The sequence below is a fragment of the Rhynchophorus ferrugineus genome, unplaced genomic scaffold, assembly GCF_030347505.1.
Source record: "Rhynchophorus ferrugineus isolate W39M unplaced genomic scaffold, kcgeb_rfMv2 rfM4, whole genome shotgun sequence".
Taxonomy (NCBI): domain Eukaryota; kingdom Metazoa; phylum Arthropoda; class Insecta; order Coleoptera; family Curculionidae; genus Rhynchophorus; species Rhynchophorus ferrugineus.
The window spans coordinates 50885987-50905365 of NW_027472583.1; the positions used below are offsets into that span (position 1 = coordinate 50885987).

Sequence of the window (19379 nt, forward strand, 5' to 3'; positions counted from 1 at the left end):
GTAAAAAATTGGCCCCAAGACACTTTCTTATAGTACACCTGCTTTAACTTCTTTTATTGTAGAGTAGGCTTCCTTTTGTTTGATTCTAAACATTCTGGTTGTGTTGTAAAATTTTAATAGTGGAGTGTGTTGTTTCGGTCACATATTCTGTAGCTTATAAATAAGATCGTTATAGCAGACCTTATCAAAGTTTGTGCTATATCTAAGAATAGCTAAATATACGTTTTTATCGTCGTAGGCTTTTTTCTCTTTATAAACCCGAACTAGTGTATAGGTGTTAGGTTTTTTCTCTGTATAGATGACAATAGATGACATTATATTGTATGGAAATGTTCTGTAACTCGGGTTGGAATTCTGGCTGTAAGCTTTATTTTCATCATAACTCGTCATTTTGATAAAATGTAAATAAGATATTTTTTAACTCTGAAGATATTAGATTACCAGCCAATATTGCTTGCAAAAAGTGTTTTTTCATTTTTTAAGGTTTCATTAGCTTACTTTAAAGAAACTTACTACTGAGAACAATGTTCACAATTGGAGTTATACTTTCTTAGTAGGTATTAAGCTAAATTGTGTGTATATAGTAGAATATAAAGTACGTGTAGTAGATAGGTTAAATAAGGTTTTTGTTTGTTTTTATTTGGCCATTATAACGATTATGACGTACATATTTTATTTTTAAAACGCTTTTTTTTTGTGTTAAAAAAATCTAGGTTTGATTATTCTTCACTTTTTAGTGAGTTTCTTATTTATTTTTTGAAGTCGGTTCAATTTTTTTGTTAAAAACCTTTCATCTTCTCTTTTTATTTTTAGATATTTACTCAATAAATTACGCACTTATTTTATTTAGTATTATATTGGGCAGGTCAAGTAAAGGTGCAGCTCGTATAAGGAGAAGTAAATAGTGCTAAAGAAACAATGATTGAAAATAAGGAACGCGCTTGGGGTTCGCTACCTAGCCTAGGTGATTTGAAAAGTGTTCTAACTAAACTAGGACAACAAAAATTTATTGTTCCCGCTGGGAATCGAACCCACGACCTCCGTTTACTAGATGAACGCTCTAACAATTACGCCATATAAGTCGTCTACTATGTTTCTACAAGGTCATATATGATATAGTTAGTGCTTTTAGTGCTTAAAGAGCAAACTGAACGGCTTTTGCACTGAACGACTTCCGATTTTCCGTCACATCAGCTCAGAAATAACATTATACACAAATATCTGATTATTTTAGATAAAAAATATGTGAAAACTTCCTACGTGCATTTGAAATTTGAGCGTTTTCTTCGATTTCTCTCTCTTCCCCACATCAGATTCTGACTTGGTTACAGTGGGGCCACCTCGAAAGTACACACTTTCGAATAAAAAAAATTGAAAATCGGTCCATAATTGACTGAATAATCAATGATGAATATAGATTAAAAAAAATATATACAGCCGAACATATAACCTCCTCCTTTCTCGAAGTCGTTTAAAAATAATGAATGTCGAAAATGCAACTATACATTAGATGACTCAATATATAAATAAAATTCTTATACAGAAATTACCGTATATTATAGTTTGGTTAGTTTTGTTTAACTTTTGTTTACATTGACGTTTAAAATCAAAATATGTACCTGTAAGCACCTAATTTATAGACTATGAGATTAAAAAGCTGGAAACTGAGAAGAAATTATCTAAGAAATATTGTATAACACTGAAATAATATTTGATGATATTGATAAAATGATGAAATATTCAATTGTTTGTTAACATGTTTATGATCATTCATGTGTTATCTCTTACCGAATCGCATCGTAGTATGCCGGGTATTTGGCGGACAGCGCCACGTCCCAAAGCTTCCCGTTTCCTTTGGGCGCTGAACAGGCGCAGTTCTTTGCGCTCTTCATCGCTGAGGGCGTGACAATATCGGACTTCGTTGTCGTGCGGTGGCAGCTGCTGCAGAAGCTGCCTCACTCGGTACCGCTCACCCACGCTGTTCACGTAGGGCACTTTGTCTTCGGGTAAGGCGCTGAAGTATAGATGAACCTGTATGGAAGGAATAGATTTAAAAAAATTGATCTTGATTGTCGAGAAATTTTATTTATTATTTCTCAATAGGTTTTAATGTACTAGTTATATACATATCCCTCAATTTTTGATAAAATCTTAAATTTGAATATTTCAATTTTAAGGAAACATAAATTTATTTGGTTGGATTGAAAAAGTTTTATAAATTTCAACCACCAACTTTCAAATAATACTTTCGTTGCTTTAAATAGACAAATAAATGAATATCACCAATAAAAATTGTCAAAACAAACACAATAAAAACATTTGTATGTTTCAAAACGTTCCCAGAAGATGGCCGAGGCTCAAAACATGGATATTCGGTAAAATATGAGTTAAATGAAAGAACTATTGAATTTCTAGAAAATATCTGCGAAGTAAATTTTGAAAGAGAGACAAATAGAGTGTTACATAGATGTCTTGCATCGTATAGTTTCTGTTCGTCATTGAAGTTATCAGTAACTTTATTTTAGCCAAAATAAGTAGTAATCAGAAGAAGCAAGGCCTGGAGAAAATAGCGGGCGGGTTAGCATTCCTATTTTAATGTTTCCAGGTATGTTTTCAGCAATTTTGCAACATGTTGTCGAGCCTTCTCATGCTAAAAAATAACATTGTTGTGTTTTTGTTTGTATTTTAGCCATTTTTCTCGAAGGACCTGATTCAAACGCATCAATTTTAGTCAATAGAGATTCCCATAGATAGTTTAATAGATTAATGCCTTCAAATCTTCGTCCTAAAATTGGCTGTTCAGGACGCTATTTGTCTTCAGCGTCAAAATCACCACTTTTAAAATGTCGAAGCCAGTATTCTGCCTTGCCCAATTTAGTCTTAACCAATGGTTTTTCTTCCCCTTCGTTTTGTTTTCTCAGGCGTGGTTTTTGTGCTTTTTAAATTTGGTTTTCTCTGCGTGTCCGTTGTGAAGCAGAGTTTTCTTTATTGTTTCTATTTATTTCTGATTATTTTGTGGATTGGTTAAGCTTTTTGGTCGGTTGCGTCATTCGCCCAAATAACGTATTTGTTTTTTTGAAATAAAATATAAACGGGTTATTAATTTCTTTATATATTTCTCCTTCAAAATAATTCTCCTTAATTACTATGTATTTCATAAATTGATAAGTATAAGAGGCTATCATCTCAGCCTCTTGAGATAAGTAGTGTTACGCAAAGGATACAACATTTACATTACATAACATAACATTTACATAATATAAATTAAATAATCTTTGTTGATAATTTGGCGTGTTATTTAATTATTTTTGGTAAAATTTAGAAAAGAATGGCACCAATTAAATTCATTGCAAATCATCACCGAATCTCGATGAAGCATTTTTATAAGCGATGAAGAAAGCCGACGAGATGTTAGACCTGTTCGAAAATGACCGTTTTTCATACCGCATTATCCATAATCGTTCGCCGTCATTTTGCACGCTCTTCAGACGTCATCTTACCGGAGAAAATCTTTTAAGCCACCTACCTGATCGGGTCGCAGACCTGGCGGTACCCAGGTGTATTCTTCCAGGGCGCAACCGCTGTCGTCGTCGCTTTGTGAATGGCGTTGAGGGTCAACGGCGCCGAAGGGTGATCCTTTGCCGAGGAATCGGTCCCCCATCGGGTGTTCGGGGGGCATCTTGCCGGCCAGGGGCGGCGATATAGTGGGTAAACTGGGAGCCGGTGGTACCGACATGTCTTGACTTCTGCCTACGATTCTGAAATAAAAAAAAGGTTTAATTAAAAGTCTAACATATAGATATAGATAAATGTGAATAGAACCGTTTTCTTCATTAGATATCTCTAAAGCTGTTTCCTGTAGTGGTAGATATAGATTTGAGCATTCGGCACAGAAAACACATGCCTGTGTAGAGAATTAAGGAACGTCTTTTGTTTTTTTGATCAATGCACCGAATTCGCTCGAATCGAATATTCAGATATGTACCCATCACAACATATCACTCAATAAGCCCAAATACAAAATATAGAAATATAGAATGATAACTTAAATTGACGCAACCATAATCATATTCTAACGGTTAAATCACTAGAGGGCGGAGGTAAAGATAAAGATTTCTTTTTGTTTCCCTTTAATTTGAAATTTTGTGACATCTTTGCGACAGGTTAAAATAATATTTTTTTCTATTTCTTTTCATAACTTTAAGGAAATTTGCCTTTATGACATTATTTTTGCTGCATTATTAAGGTAAATATTATTTGTTCAGGCTCTGAAGGCAAACTTCAAATCAAAAAATCTCCAGGTTTCGACAGAATATTGATTATCCAGTTAAAAAAGCTCCCGCATAAGCAGCTCGCAGAACTGGCAAACATCATTAACTCCATCATGAGGCTGCAACATTTCCCGGCGTCTTGGAAACACGCACGTATAGCGGTTATACCTAAGAAAGGAGCAAAATCATCTCCATCTGACTACCCTACAATGGATGGAAACATGGCTCCATCACGTCATTCCGAAGTCCAATCGATAGTCATCCGAGTGGACTGCACACGATGAACCCAAAACGTGAAAAAACGCAACAGTCGGCTGGAAGGGTTATGGTGTGTGTATTTTGAGATGCGCATGGAATAATTGTCATTGACTACCTTGAAAAAGGAAGGACCATCGACAGCGACTATTACATAGCGTTATTGGCCCGTTTGCCGAAATCGCCGAAAAACGGCCGCATTTGAAGAAACAGAAAGTGCTGTTTCACCAAGACACCATCATGTCACAAGTCGGTGAAAACAGTCGGGCCAAAATCCATCCATCCACCGTATTCTCCAGATCTGGCCCCCAGCGACTATTTTCTCTTCTGACATCTCAAAAGGATGCTCGCTGGGAAAAAATTTTCGTCGAATGAAGAGGTGATCGCCGAAACTGAGGCCTATTTTGAAGCAAAGGACAAATCGTACTACAAAAATGGTATGGAAATGTTGGAGGGTCGCTATAATGAGTTATCAATGTTGAAGGGAATTATATTAAATAAAAAACTAATTTTGCCAAAAAATATGTTTTACTATGGTAGGCCGGGGACTTTTCAAATGATCTGTTATATCGAGAGCTAGCCCATACATATTCATCAAGTCTATTCTTTTGACTATATTTCACAGAAATTCTTTGACTATTGATATATTTTGTAATGCATTATCGTGAATAATAAGGTTTTAAACATATATTTAGTAATTTCATCATGAACATATTCAAATATAATGACACATATAATTTCAATAATTTGTATATTCATTGCTTCTAAGTATGCCATTTAAAGAACATAATACCCTAATAAAACAATAATAAAAACGAAATCTTTTCAGAAATATCGGTTATATTAATACCGTTCACGTTAATTGGACGACCAAAAACGCTTAATTTATGTGAGAATATTCAAATAACGCCGAATATGACTCAGAGAAAGGTAATAGAACATCCAATTTGTTCTCGACGAGTTTTATTAACGTCCAAAATTGAAAGTGGCTCGAAATTTATTAATATTCATAGCCAGGCGTATTCTTCCATCGTTTCCCCAACCTGTCTAGAACAACAGCCGTCCTCTTACGATGTGGGACGCATCGAGAATTAAAATTATTAACCGTAATTAGACAGTGACCAGTACCGTCGTCCAATTAGTTAATTGAATTGGTTCGTCTTAGTCACCTAGAGCGTTAGGTAACGTTATCTCGCTGATGCGGTCGAGTCTTTTCCAGTTCCACCGCGCGAAATGGAAAAGCTCAGCGAGAAGCTGCAGCAGCGCTCGAAGCTGGAAAGGAACCTGATGGTTACCGTATTTGTTTTGGTTATCGCGTGTTTAGTGTTGTTCTTGTTGTTGGTGTCATTAAAATTGGGTGAGTCAACGTCAGTATATATATATATATATATATATATATATATATATATATATATATATATATATATATATATATATATATAATTAATTGTGTACGATACACAATATATGTAGTATAAAACAGCTGCAGTTCTTCACAGAATCGATTTGTAGTTTGAAGAGCTCCAATGGTTGAATAATGTTGGAGATAGAAATCTACTCCCGACTATTTGCTCTAAAACTTGCATAATGGTTCAATTAGGTTGACGAAGATGTTTGATTATATTAGAACTATCCCACATTCTTCCATTTATGAGGTGTCCTAGTTTTATGAACCTCAAAGCATCGCTGAACTTTTTTGGCTGTTTGTATAGGCGCATTATCATATTGGAATATGGTAGTTTTTGGCAGCGTTGAGGATGTTGAAATATTCATTTGAATAAATTCGGTGATAGAACCAGCTGAGTACAACAATCAATACATAACGAAACTTTCTCCGTGCTTGACTCTAGGAAGTAGGCAGTTCGGTTATGGGGTTTTCCATACATTTGTTACAAAATGCAGCACCTCTTTACTATATTCCATGATGTTATTATTATGTTGTCCATCCTCTGTATGTATTTTTAAAAACAAAGTGGATACAGAATTTTAAGAATGTTTATGCGATAACTGTGATCTAAATATTCATTAAAATATAGCAGTATCTATCATATAAGGAGGGACTTTTAATAGTTATAAAATATTACGATTAGAATAAATAAATTTATTAATAAAGTGAGTAAACGTTGAAACGTAAAATGCCCTATTGAATAAACTTATTCATGCAACTAAAACAAATTATTATAATTAATTAAAGTAGTATTTGTAATCAAATATAGTTGTTAGAATATCAAAACATGGAATTCCTTTATTGATAAACTAACAAGTATCAATGTAAAAAACGGATAACCAAGCTAAACTATCTATTAAATTTGATGGTTTTGGCATATGCTTACATAAAATAACAGTTTTCCAATTAGGATTATTGAGTTTTTCACTGTATATAAACGCTAACTATCGAACGTCCAAAACTGCATTTTCATTACTTTTGTTGTTTAATTTGGTAAAATCTGCCGTGCACACCAAGCACTTTTAGAAACGTATCTTGTTGCCACGTCATACGAATTGTTGGTTTTGTTTCAATAATTTAATTATTTTGAAATTTATGAAAAAGAACAGCTTGAAGGATGAAAAAAGTTCGAAGACAAGACTCTCAAATAACTTTCAGGATGCTTAAAAGCTGATGAATCAACTATTTCCCGATGTTTACATGGGATGTAGGGAAAGTGGGTACTTAAAATGTAATTTCGAATCGTTTCAATATCGCGGTTTCCGTGCTTATCAGAAAAAAAATACAGTTTTCTGTAGATTATTATGACTGGCGATGAACTGTGGGCCTACTATGACAATTCCAAGTTCTAAAAGTGATTCCCGATGACAATTGAAGAAAGTGAACTACGTATTCTTCCAAAAAAGACCACCCTAATAGCAAGTATCAGACATAACAATTTTTGGATATGGGTGAAAACCGAAAGGAAAATTCAGCCGCGTTTTATTAGATATAGCACCTTCTGATTACCACTTATTTAACTCTATGCAACATGGCTTGGTCTATGATTGCATTTCTGCCAAACAAACATTTTTCGTCCGACAGGGTACAAAGTACGTTTAAGTTGCAAGCTAGTCTGTAAAAAGGTTATAATATATATGTTATGATAAAATATTTATAACAAAATGGTGTTTTAATATAGGTGATAATGTTGAATAAATGTTTCTACGAAATGAACATTTGGTGCTCTGGTCTTTGACAAATGTGAATGGTTTTCTTTTAAAAATTTTAGTGAATGGTTGAATCAATTATACACGAATTGCTTTGAAAGTACCTTCAGGGACATTCATTTATTACCTAAAAAAATTTGGGGGTGGGGGGATAGATGTGTTGACTATATCTTATTTTACCCTACGTAGAGGGGGGAGGTGACAAAGATGGGCAAAAATCGTCTTACGTAATAACTGAATGGCACGTACCTTTAGACATTTGGTAAATACATACTAATGTATTTATCACGTACGCGGTTGTTTGTGTATTGATGCAAATACAACAGTATTAATACATTAATTTGTAAATTAATACTATACTAATTATATATAATGGAGATATAAACAATGAAAAAAACCTTTAGACATATAATAATTTGAAATATCCACGTCCGATATTTCTAAAACATTTACTATGGATTATTGCAGAAATATAAATTTATTACTAATGATGAATAGATACTGAAATGAATATACAATTATATTAGAAATATGCCTTTGCTCTTCTCTTTCTCTTCGATTAACCCAGTCTCATTTCAGTTTCTACATATACAGACCGGGTGCAGCTGGTTTAAAATAATTATTATCTCAGTAAATATACACAGGAAATGAATTATACTTGAAACTGGCGAGTGTTGCAATTAATTTAAACTTATTTTTCTCATAAAATTATGTCTTCCTTTTTAGCCACAAACATTGTCTGGTGATCCGATAAACCTTTAACATGGTTGTCGAACCATCGACTGGTAACTGACTGGCATAGTTTGGGGTAATAATCTTTAGTAATTTGTAAAGCTTACCAGTGATCAATGTGCAGATTTTTTCAGTTACGTTAGTTATTACTCCGTGTCAGATTTTAAACCCTTGATTTTAAGCAATTAAAATATCCATGCCACCTTGATGTTCTTGGTATTCGAGGCGAGAAGCTTGAGCCCTCTGGCATAAAAATAGATAATGTTCATATAAATAATTATCGTAGCAAGATACATTTTAATTTAATATGATACCAATTATCACAATGTCTTATATATACTACTTAACTTGAAAGGACCTTTTAAGTTAAATATTTATTGCATCATTATACATAATCAGAAATCGAATTGTGCTTCAATCAAAGTACTGTGCAATGCTGAAGATAAATTTAATCGATTCCGTAACGTGTGGCTGAAAATTATCGCGCAGAAGAAATACCTTGGCGTGACTTTTGACATATTCAGGGCGTTCTTGTTTCAGTGCTTGGTTTATTGCGATTAATTGAAGTTTATAGCAATCGGTTGCAATACTTCATCGGATTGACTCCAACACATAAAACAATGAGGTGTTTTGACATCATTAGAAACTGTTTGAAAAATATCGATACTGAGGAAGTAGTTGATTTCTTAATCTATCTGATTATCAATATTGATTCATTTTGGATTACTGATTCACTGTTCGATCTAAAAATTATTTCTATTTAAGTTTTCGAAGATAAATATCGCTTATTTCAGATGATTATTTTTTCAGTTAAAAATCTAGAATTCATCGTTCTTGATGCTGAATCCCAGTCATGCCACTGAGATATTTACCTGTACCTGCTTGGGTTAATATTTAATTTTATCAAAAATGTTTGACAAAATTTTCATTTTTGACATTTGAAATTAAAGTATTTTCTTAGAAAATAGTAACAACATTAATTTTTATCAGTGAAATTTATTGCCTGTAATTATAAGATTATGAATCTGAATGATTATACTTACTGTTAAATTTGATCTTCTTATATTGGTAACCATAAGTGATATTTTACTTAACAGGTCAATTGAGAAGTCCCCGGCCTGACACATAGATAGCACTACTAAAATTAAATCCATATATTTTTTAGTTACCCCTAACTCTCAAAAGATGCGTGTATAAATTTGACAGCTGTCGGATCATTAGTTTGTGAATTTGTGCATTTTGAGTGAAGCAACTTTTGTTATGAAAAAAATGGATAAAAAGGAATTTCGCGTGTTGATAAAATATTGCTTTTTGAAAGGAAAAAATACAGTCGAAGTAAAAACTTGGCTTAATGCCGAGTTTCCGGACACTGTCCCAGGAAAATCAACTATCAAGGATTAGTATGCTAAGCTAGACGTGGTGAAATGAGTACCGAAGACGGTGAACGCAATGGACGCCCAAAAGAGATTGTTGCCGATGAAAACATTAAAAAGATCCACAAAATGATTTTGGATGACCGTAAATTGAAATTGAAATATTTGGGTATGGGAAAGCTCTGTGGGTGCCGCGCGAGCTCACTTTTGATCAAAAACAACCACTAGGTGATGATTCGGAACAGTATTGGAAGATGATCAAGCGTAATAAACCAGAGTTTTGCATCGATATGTGACAATAGATGAAACATAGCTCCATCATTTCACTCCAAAGTCCAATCGACAGTCATCCGAGTGGACTGGACAGGATGAACCCGCTCCAGATCGTGGGAAAACGCAACAGTCGGCTGGCAAAGGTTATGACGTCTGTATTTTGGGATGCGCATGGAATAATTTTTATTGACTACCTTGAAAAAGGAAGGACCATCAACAGCGACTATTACATATCGTTATTGGACCGTGTGAAGGACGAAATCGCCGAAAAAGGGCCGCACTTGAAGAAAAAGAAAGTGCCGCTTTACCAAGACATTGCACCGTGTCAGAAGTCAGTGAAAACGATGGCAAAAATCCATGAATTCGGCTTCGAATTGCTTCCCCATCCGCCGTATTCTCCAGATCTGGCCTTCAGTGATTATTTACTATTCTCAGATCTCACAAGAATGCTCGCTGGAAAGAAGTTTTCGTCGAATGAAGAGGTAATCGCCGAAACTGAGGCCTATTATGAAGCAAAGGATAAATCGTACTACGAAAATGGTGTCGACAAGTTGGAGGATCGCTATAATCAGTGTATTACCCTTGAAAGGAATTATGTTGAATAAAAAAAAACTAATTTTGCCAAAAAAATGTGTTCTACTATGGTGGGCCGGGGACTTTTCAATTGAACTGTTACCTATGACTAATAATTAATCTATTCGATTTAAATAAAGTCACTACTAAGGCACATTAAAACTTTTCAAATTACAGGTTACAACGTAACAGGAGATAGACAAGGTTAAACCTTAAAATAACAATACTAGAAAATTAATATTCACGGAAAGCGATATCGAAACCCCATATATTGGAAGCCAACGTTGGTTCCTACCGCCGGGTTTATGCATAGAGAACTCCTAAAGAAACTTAGGATCTCGACGGTCTGCTGCAACAGTCAAGTATGGGGGAGGTTTCGTTATGTTTTGGGATGTAAAGCGTGGTATTCGGCTGGAAAATATTCAATTCAGAAGCTTCAGAATAACATTAAACGTCTTTCCTAGTCAGAACGATCGCTGGATTTCAACATAATTGAACCGTTATGGGAAGTTTTTGAGCAGAGAGTGAGAAGTAGATTTCCATCTCCAATATCATCGAAATAATTGGCATGTGTTTTGCTATAAGAATAGGATAACATTGTATTGGCAACTATTCAGATATCTCTTGAAGTCTTTGAATCTATTCTGCGAAAAATTGCATCTGTTTTTTAAAACAAATATTGGTTCAATATTTTATTAATAAATAAATATGGTGTATATATGAGGTGCTCATATTATTTTATCCACATTGTATGTTGCCAGAAAGATGGGAAAATCTTGAAACAACTTTTCAAAGACCAAAGACCCAATTACCGTCAATAAATGCCTATTTAAATAACAAACATAATATGAAATAATTTCTGGCCCTAATAGAAATATATTATAAATAAATATTATATCTAATATAAACATTTTGCGTTAATTAATTTATAATTTTTTAGGAGGTGTTGTATGCTGGAGTCCAAAATGTATCGAAGCCGCTCACCATGTTCTGGCGACCGTGGATCAAACAGCAGACCCCTGTCAAAGTTTCCATCGATTCGCTTGCGGTGGTTTTCTGAAGACCGCCAGCGGTGACGAAACCATCTTGAACAATCTGGAGCGTCGTTACAGAGCCTCTCTGAAACACATGATCGCGGATGACGCTTCCGTCAACATCAGTCAATCCAGAAGTTTCAAATACCAAAGAGAATTTTACAAGAGCTGTCTGAATACTATTGATATCGAGAATAACGAGGATAGAGACTATAAAGATATCATTCGTTATGTCACGGAGAGTTGGCCTATGGCTCAAGGGTATGTAGCCGATCTTTATTGGCCTGACGTGATGTTAAAGGCCAGGGAAAAGGGCATGTTATTCGATTTTTTCCTCAAAATAGACGTTCGAAGAGATTATAATAGGAGCAGAGTATTTCTGGAGATTGGTTTGCCCACTCGCAAGAATTTCGAACGAGTCCTGTGGAGGGACCGGAACATCAGCCCCATTATGTCAATGGTAGAAGCCTGGAAGAATGGTACTTCGTCGTCCACTCATGAACTGAGAGCTACCATAGCTTTTGCTAATAATTTGAGTTACATCATTGAATTGACGTACAACCAAACGAAAGACCTCAACATCCAACAGCAGAAGATCAAAATCTCCGATCTGAAGAACATCGGTTATCTGGGTCTGCAGTGGTTACCGTTTTTGACGAATATCACCAATCAAGCTCATCTGAAGGACGATGATATTATAGTGTTTAGTGCCGGAGAGGAATACATCCGTAGACTGTACTATCTACTGTTAAAAACGCCGATAAAAATTTGGGTTAACTACATTGTTCTGTTGAATATCGTCAATGATTGTGAGTATCTTAGTTTCCGATATCGATCTGCTTGTCATGAGATTTTCAATCGTCCGAAACCAGAGACAAGAGACGACTACTGTGCCAAGGAAGCACTTAACAAGTATGTATCAATATACAGTTAGCATTTGAGTCAATAATAACATAATTTTAAATTTTAGAATATACAAATATGATTCCAGCTGTTTAAGCGTATAATTATTTTAAATATATCACATGATATTTGTTCTAAGCACGTTATGTATCCTATAAATTGAATTAAAGTAGGAGTAGTTATGAGCGGAAAACGATGTATCCATCATGTTTATCATAGATTAGATGATTATTTTATTTATTTTACTGAATTCATCTAAATTTGGAATCTAATTTATATAACTGCAAAGTACCCGTAGATTGACAGATATAGGCAATAATTGTTGCTTCAGATAGAGCATACTTTAACTAAACTTATGTTTTATTATATAAGAAAAGACATTAATTATCCAAAAGGAGTGTGGAATCACATTTGTAATATAATATAATTCCTGTGGTTTTATAATATATTTTACAAAAAACTATTTGTGGAAACCTAGAAGCATTGACAGTGCTTCCCAATGTTTGATTGCATTCTTTAATATATATAAAATTATTATATATTTCTCTATAATTACTTCATTATATAAATTTATGGAAAAGCTTGTCTAGATAGATACGTTCAAATAACTGATAAATACAAATACTGTGTTAACTATATAAAAAGACATGGATCAAGATTATAGAAAGTGATCAGAAAAATAAGAGACTAACATCTTCGGCGCCCTAACAGCTGTAGTCGATCACCAATTGCGTCGAGATTTAGTTAAGAATGTTCAAAACCCCAGCGTATTGGTTATTGGTCTTTTTTTCAAAAGTTTTACTTTTCTCAAAGTTTCAAAATACAGAAGTTTTTTTTTCTCTAACTAAATATTTTGGACGGTTAAATGGTAGATATATGTACAAATATAGTGCTATTATATTTTATGTAACATTTTATAAAAAAATTAAAAAATATAATATAGAAATATATATAACCGGTGAGACAGATTTATAATAAATTATCGGTATTACAGTGAAGCTGATTACTCAGATAATGACTTAATGCCAACGTTAATTAACTTAAAGAACGAACCATTTTCGAAGCAGAGTAAATTAAAAAACTTTGTTAATTTCGTTATAATTAATCGCATTTTTCCGAAAATATTCGATAAATAATTAATCTGGCAACATTGCGTAACGAGCGTAATGTTTTATTGATATGGAAAATAAAAAAATACAGTGTTTTGTAAACAATATATCATAAATAAAAGCGAAATAGAATATAATAGACTACCGGATGATAAGAAGTGCATTCTTGCAGGTTTCCAGGTGTTGCTGAAGGAATTCTCATCAGGCAATCGGTAAACAAAGAACTAATTGACGACGTTAACGATTTAATTAAAAATGTCGAGCACGAACTGACAGAAGCGTTGGATTACAACGAATGGATGGACAAAAACACCAAAAACATGTTGAGATCTCGTTTACACAACCTGTCACAGGTTGTTGGCTGGCGTAAGGACGTGTTCGATGAACATACCTTCGAAAACAATCATGGTTATCATAAGGTTGGTATCGGAATGTATTTTTTTCTCGAATTACTGAATTCATTCGATTAATGGTAAAAGTGACAAGGTTGTTTCTTTATGTTTGATAGTTATGCACATAGAAAGTAATGGTTTTTAGATTGGATTCGATATGTGATATTATCTATAATGAGAAAGTATTTTTATGACTGTATCCTCCATCTGTTAAAATAATAAGAATATATTGATATAATATTGGTTATAAGATAAAAATGATTAAATCTTTATGTAAACTTCCTGGATTGAATAACCACATGCTCAACACTCTTTTGAACAATAGTTTACTGTTGAGAATATCAGTTAGAACATCGATAAGTTCCATGAATATTTGACTATCAAATTATTTTTCTGTATTAATTAAATGTAACCTTTCTAAAATTACTTTTGAGCACTCGAACTCATTTACAGTTGAAGAAGTTGTATCGTTCCAAATGCGTTACTTTGGATGCCTCTTATTATTTTTGAACACTGTTCTTTTTAGTATATATTTTAAGGTCTCCTTTTACCAACTATGGGTTTATCTGGACTGGACCTACAGTTTAACGTGGGCTCCGAACCACGGTCCTCGGCATTAAGCCTACCGACTCGCTCATCCCAGAATACATCCGGCCTTACCCAGCCTGGTTACTGGCGTGACTGTGATCATTAAACTTGTCGGATTTTACACTCTTGCCTAGAACAATCACAAATATTAAACAATCACAAACATAAATTTACGACCATGCCCCAGCATGATTCGAACCCGCGGCTATCGCAACAGTAGGAGGATCGTCCTGTCGCCTTTACCACTGCCCCACCAAGCCGGCCTTAAGCATTGTTTTGAAAATTTGTTAAAAAGTAAATTGACTCTTCTGGCGAATAAAAATAATAAAAACACCGCAATAAATAATAGATTTTGACCTCGAATTCCGAAATATAAAAGGCAACTCTAGTACTGCCAATATACTGCAAAAATTATGATTGTTTTTAAAAAGCCTGTAGTTAAAAGCTTTTTCCATCCTCTTTCGTTATTAGCTATTTAATAGCAAGTAATAAATATCAATGTACAGTGTAGCCAAAATGCAGGATTTCTCCTCATTTTTAGGATAAATATCATTTGATTTTATTATAATGGTTTATTGATTTTTATAGCTACATTTGATGCCAGGAACAATAGTGGAGATTGTGCAAAAGCTGCGACAGTTTCAAGCGGATAATCTTTTCGACAAAGTTGGTGGCTTCAGTGGGGAAATTAACGAGGATGTCTTAGAAACGCCAAAGGCCGTCGCCAACGCCTTTTATATATATTCCATCAATACTTTAAGTAAGTTCACATTATTTCATATATATATATATATATATATATATATATCACTTTAACATATTAAAACCCTTATATATATATATATATATATATATATATATATATATATATATATATATATATATTGTGTGTACGATACACAATATACATAGTATATTAAAACAGCTTCAAACAGTTCTTCACAGAATCTAATATATATATATATATATATAAGGGTTTTAACTAATAAGTAAACATTTTCATTTTCAAGCTCTTTTAGTGTATCAAAACCCTTTGTTCATATTCATCACGATAAATTATTAACTTGTAGGTATTGACACATATGTTATGTTTTATCAGCAGAGATTTTTTTAAATATTAAGTACTTGTATGTATGTTCAGCGATATATATTGGTGAATATTCGAATTATCGATGAAAAAAACTGTTAAACAACCTAATCCAATCTAATTCCCTACATAAAATGGCAGTTTCTCCTTATTATTGAGTTACTATATGTATATAGACGCTAACCATTTTAACTGACTTCAAAAAATGAACAGGTTCTATGTTCGACTGAATATTTCTTTTATGTATGTTCACCGATTTCTCCCTCAATTGTGGATCGATTTTCAAAATTCTTTTTTTATTCGAAAGAGTGCACTTCCGAGGTAGTGATATCGGAATCAAGTCAAGAATCAAGACGGTGGAATCTAAAGAAATCGAGGAAACATTTCAAATTTCAAAGACATGTACAATGTTTTCACATATTTACACATTTTTAGATAAAATAATCAGATATTTGTGTATAAGGTTATTACTGCTGATTCAAAATAATAATATGATTTTGTGTCATATTCACAAAATTAAATTACGAACTAAATAAATCTAAATTGTTGTTCGCACCGACTTCAAACTGACCAGTTGGTAGTAGTTAAAATAATATTGTAAATATATAAATAGGTTTAGGTAGATATTAAACTAAATTGTATGTATTTAGTAGAATATAAAATACGTGTAGCAGATAGGTTAAATAAGGTTTTTGTTTATTTTTTTTTGATTGAAGTTTGATTATTGTTTACTTTTTATTGAGTTCCTTATTTATTTTTTAAAGTCGGTTCAATTTTTTAAAAAATATTTTATTTTTTAACATTTACTTTTATCGTTTGATTTAAATAAATCTACTGCCGAAAATCATGAATTATTTTTAGAAATATGTGGCAACATATTATAAGTGTGGGTTTTGGTTCAAAAATTACGTGATTTTGATGTCAATAACTAAGAAAAACGTTCGAAAACAATGAATTTTTATTTGACGAAAACCAAATTAACCTTTCAAGAACATCTTAGTTTATGTTACATATAATGGAAGATATCCAAATGAAAGAATGTTAATTGCTACAAGAATTGACTGAAAATGTTATTTCGAACGTTTCAACATTGAGATTTCATTGTTTGTTAGGAAAAAAGAAGAGTTTTTGTCGCGTATTGTAACTGGTGATGAAAAGTGGGTCTAGGAGGGCCATTCATATGGACAACCAAACGGAATATTCATGGCGGAATAGTCTTACCGTGCGGATGGTTTCGAAATGCCCAAGAAGTGTGAAAACGGATTGATGATTTGGCCAAACTAAAATTGTTTTCAAATATTGCCATGTAGCCAGAAAGAAACTTATAGAAAATGATGGAAATATTTTGAATAATATATGCTGTACCAATTTTTCTCAATAAAAGGTTTTTTAAAGTGAAAAAATGATCAGTAAACATTAAGCAGCTAATATTAAGTAAAGTAAAGATACTTATAATTTACAAAAGGTCCTAATAAATTATTATGAACTTTGACATGTCACTAGATCTACATAATTATGACAAAACATTTTTCTTTTTAGTTCTTCCTGCGCCCATTCTCTACCCCCCTATTTACGACGTACATCAACCCAATTATCTGAATTACGGTTCCTTGGGTCACATAATAGGTCACGAATTATCTCACATTTTTTCCGGCCAATTCTGGATTGAAGCGACAGCATCTAAATTCAGACAGAAAGCTAGATGCCTGGTCAGAGATTATGAAAAGTTTGCCAGGACACAACCACGAACAAACGTGAGTAATCTGTCGGGTAATATCGTTAATAGAGTGACAACTGTCTTTCCTTTAACAGTTAATTATTACAATGTTAATACCTAGATGTCTTAAAACCATTAATAATGACTAAATTATACTTTAATATATGTTAATTAAATATGTATTTTCTAGATTATGGAGTCTAGTTTTTTAATTAAAACGTCATTAAAAATCTACTAATTTAAATTTAGCGGATATAATTGCCTCCATGTTGTGACCTCTATCGATTATTGATGCAAATGAAAATAGATAACAGTGCTGTTGCTAAGTTAGAATGGCGATGTTGTCAGTTCTAATATTTTTCTGTTATATCTAAGATTTATTTATACGTTGTATTCTTTGTAGACAAATGGTAATGATACTTTAAATGAAAATATTGCTGATATTACTGGGGTTAATTTGGCTTATACAGCATATCAGAAATGGGTGTATAAACACGGAAAGGAGAAAAAATTACCTGGTAAGTAAGCTTGAGCATTTATTTAATTTTGTATCAAAAAATGGGGAGGATACATGTTTGAAAAATTGTTTTATTGTTTTAGGTTTGAATTACACTCCCAATCAGTTGTTTTGGATCATGAGTAGTACTTATATGTGTTCTCAACCTGGTATTGATGATATGGAATCAGCCAATACGATTCACGGTGTGCGTCGGTACCGTATTGATGCCTCTGTTGCCAATTCGCCATATTTTGCTGACGATTTTAATTGTCCAAAAGGGACACCTATGAACCCTGAAAAGAAATGTCGTATTTTTGCGTGAATAAAGGAATAATGTTATGTTAACCAGAATACTTTTATTTTAAATTATTTTCATACTGTGTCATTATATATATCATTTCACTTTTCAATTAAATTATTTTTACATCCTCAAGTGGTGTTTTGTTCTTATTGAAAGCTGAAAATTTGTAACTGTTTATCTGAAGACTTTTTCTGTACTATCAAACCAACTGTACAAACAAACCGTACAATTCAACTATCAAGGAAAAAAACGTACTATTCATGGTAATGATGCACTAATAGATGAAAACCTCTCTAACCGATGACAAATTCAGAACATTCAATGATGATGATTGGTCACGTAATTCTTCGTTAATTTCTTCGAGTTTTCTGTACAACACAGTGGAAATAACTGTTGATGGGTATCGCAAAAAAAGTCCATCGTACAAAAACGATTGATGTTCAGCCAGCAAACTAAGCGAGCAGAAAAAATTTGTTAATGAAACTCATCAGTATAATTAGAAACATCCATATTTGATAAGGTATTTTAAACCGATCGAAATATACGAGGTTTGAGCACTGATTTCCTCATCTACACTTACTTAATTTGTTGTTGTAATTGGATTATTTATGAAAAAAGGAATTAAGAGGAGTGTTGAATAACATTAAAAAATGTAAAACCGTAATAATTTTAGTATATTGGGATAAAAGTAGTGACCAGTAACGTAGAATACAGTTTGTATATTATAAAAAAAAATCAAAATTATTCAAAATTAATTTATAAACAGCCAGGCGAACACTATTAAATTCAACTTATTCCTGTTTTATTTGGGGCATTTATTCAGAAGATATTAATTGAAAAAGATATATCAGCCATAATATTCTCATATTTTAAATTTATATATCAGAAACAGGTACCTATACAATATATATACCTAATGCCTATGCTCATTAGCTTGTTGCCTATTCAATCAATTTGAAGAAAATTTAGAGAAAATTAAGAAGAATTTTTGACATAAACCTTTGGTAAAGCCTAACAATAGTCCTCCAGCACTATTACAAATAAATTAATTAGGCTTAATAAATAAAATAAATTAGGCTTAATGAAATAATTTATAAAACCATATTTTCAAAAAAT

At 32.9% G+C, this 19379-nt stretch overlaps 2 protein-coding genes across 3 annotated transcripts in view; one reads left to right on the forward strand and one right to left on the reverse strand.

Moving 5' to 3' along the window:
• Positions 1–19379, reverse strand: part of esn (espinas) — a 445040-nt gene that overhangs the window by 30124 nt on the left and 395537 nt on the right. For both annotated transcript variants that reach the window (XM_076404260.1, XM_076404259.1), the window contains 2 exons: positions 3527–3758; positions 1789–2031 (listed from right to left, as the gene is read on the reverse strand). In XM_076404260.1, coding sequence (XP_076260375.1) covers positions 1789–2031; positions 3527–3736 — 453 coding nt within the window. In that variant the 5' untranslated portion in view covers positions 3737–3758. The remainder of the gene's footprint in view (positions 1–1788; positions 2032–3526; positions 3759–19379) is intronic.
• LOC143196525 (membrane metallo-endopeptidase-like 1) lies at positions 5680–18307 on the forward strand. The gene is made up of 7 exons (XM_076404263.1): positions 5680–5883; positions 11574–12579; positions 13852–14098; positions 15248–15419; positions 17286–17500; positions 17867–17981; positions 18064–18307. The coding sequence occupies exons 1-7, from the start codon at positions 5760–5762 to the stop codon at positions 18282–18284; spliced, it is 2100 nt and encodes a 699-aa protein (XP_076260378.1). The 5' UTR covers positions 5680–5759; the 3' UTR covers positions 18285–18307.

What these genes read in the sequence shown, in the direction of transcription:
- LOC143196525 (XM_076404263.1), top strand. Translation starts at nt 5,760, where the DNA reads ATGGAAAAGCTCAGCGAGAAGCTGCAGCAGCGCTCGAAGCTGGAAAGG. An exon ending in ACAATCATGGTTATCATAAG is followed by an intron (nt 14,099 to 15,247) that starts GTTGGTATCGGA and finishes TGATTTTTATAG; the next exon opens with CTACATTTGATGCCAGGAAC. An exon ending in GGACACAACCACGAACAAAC is followed by an intron (nt 17,501 to 17,866) that starts GTGAGTAATCTG and finishes TATTCTTTGTAG; the next exon opens with ACAAATGGTAATGATACTTT.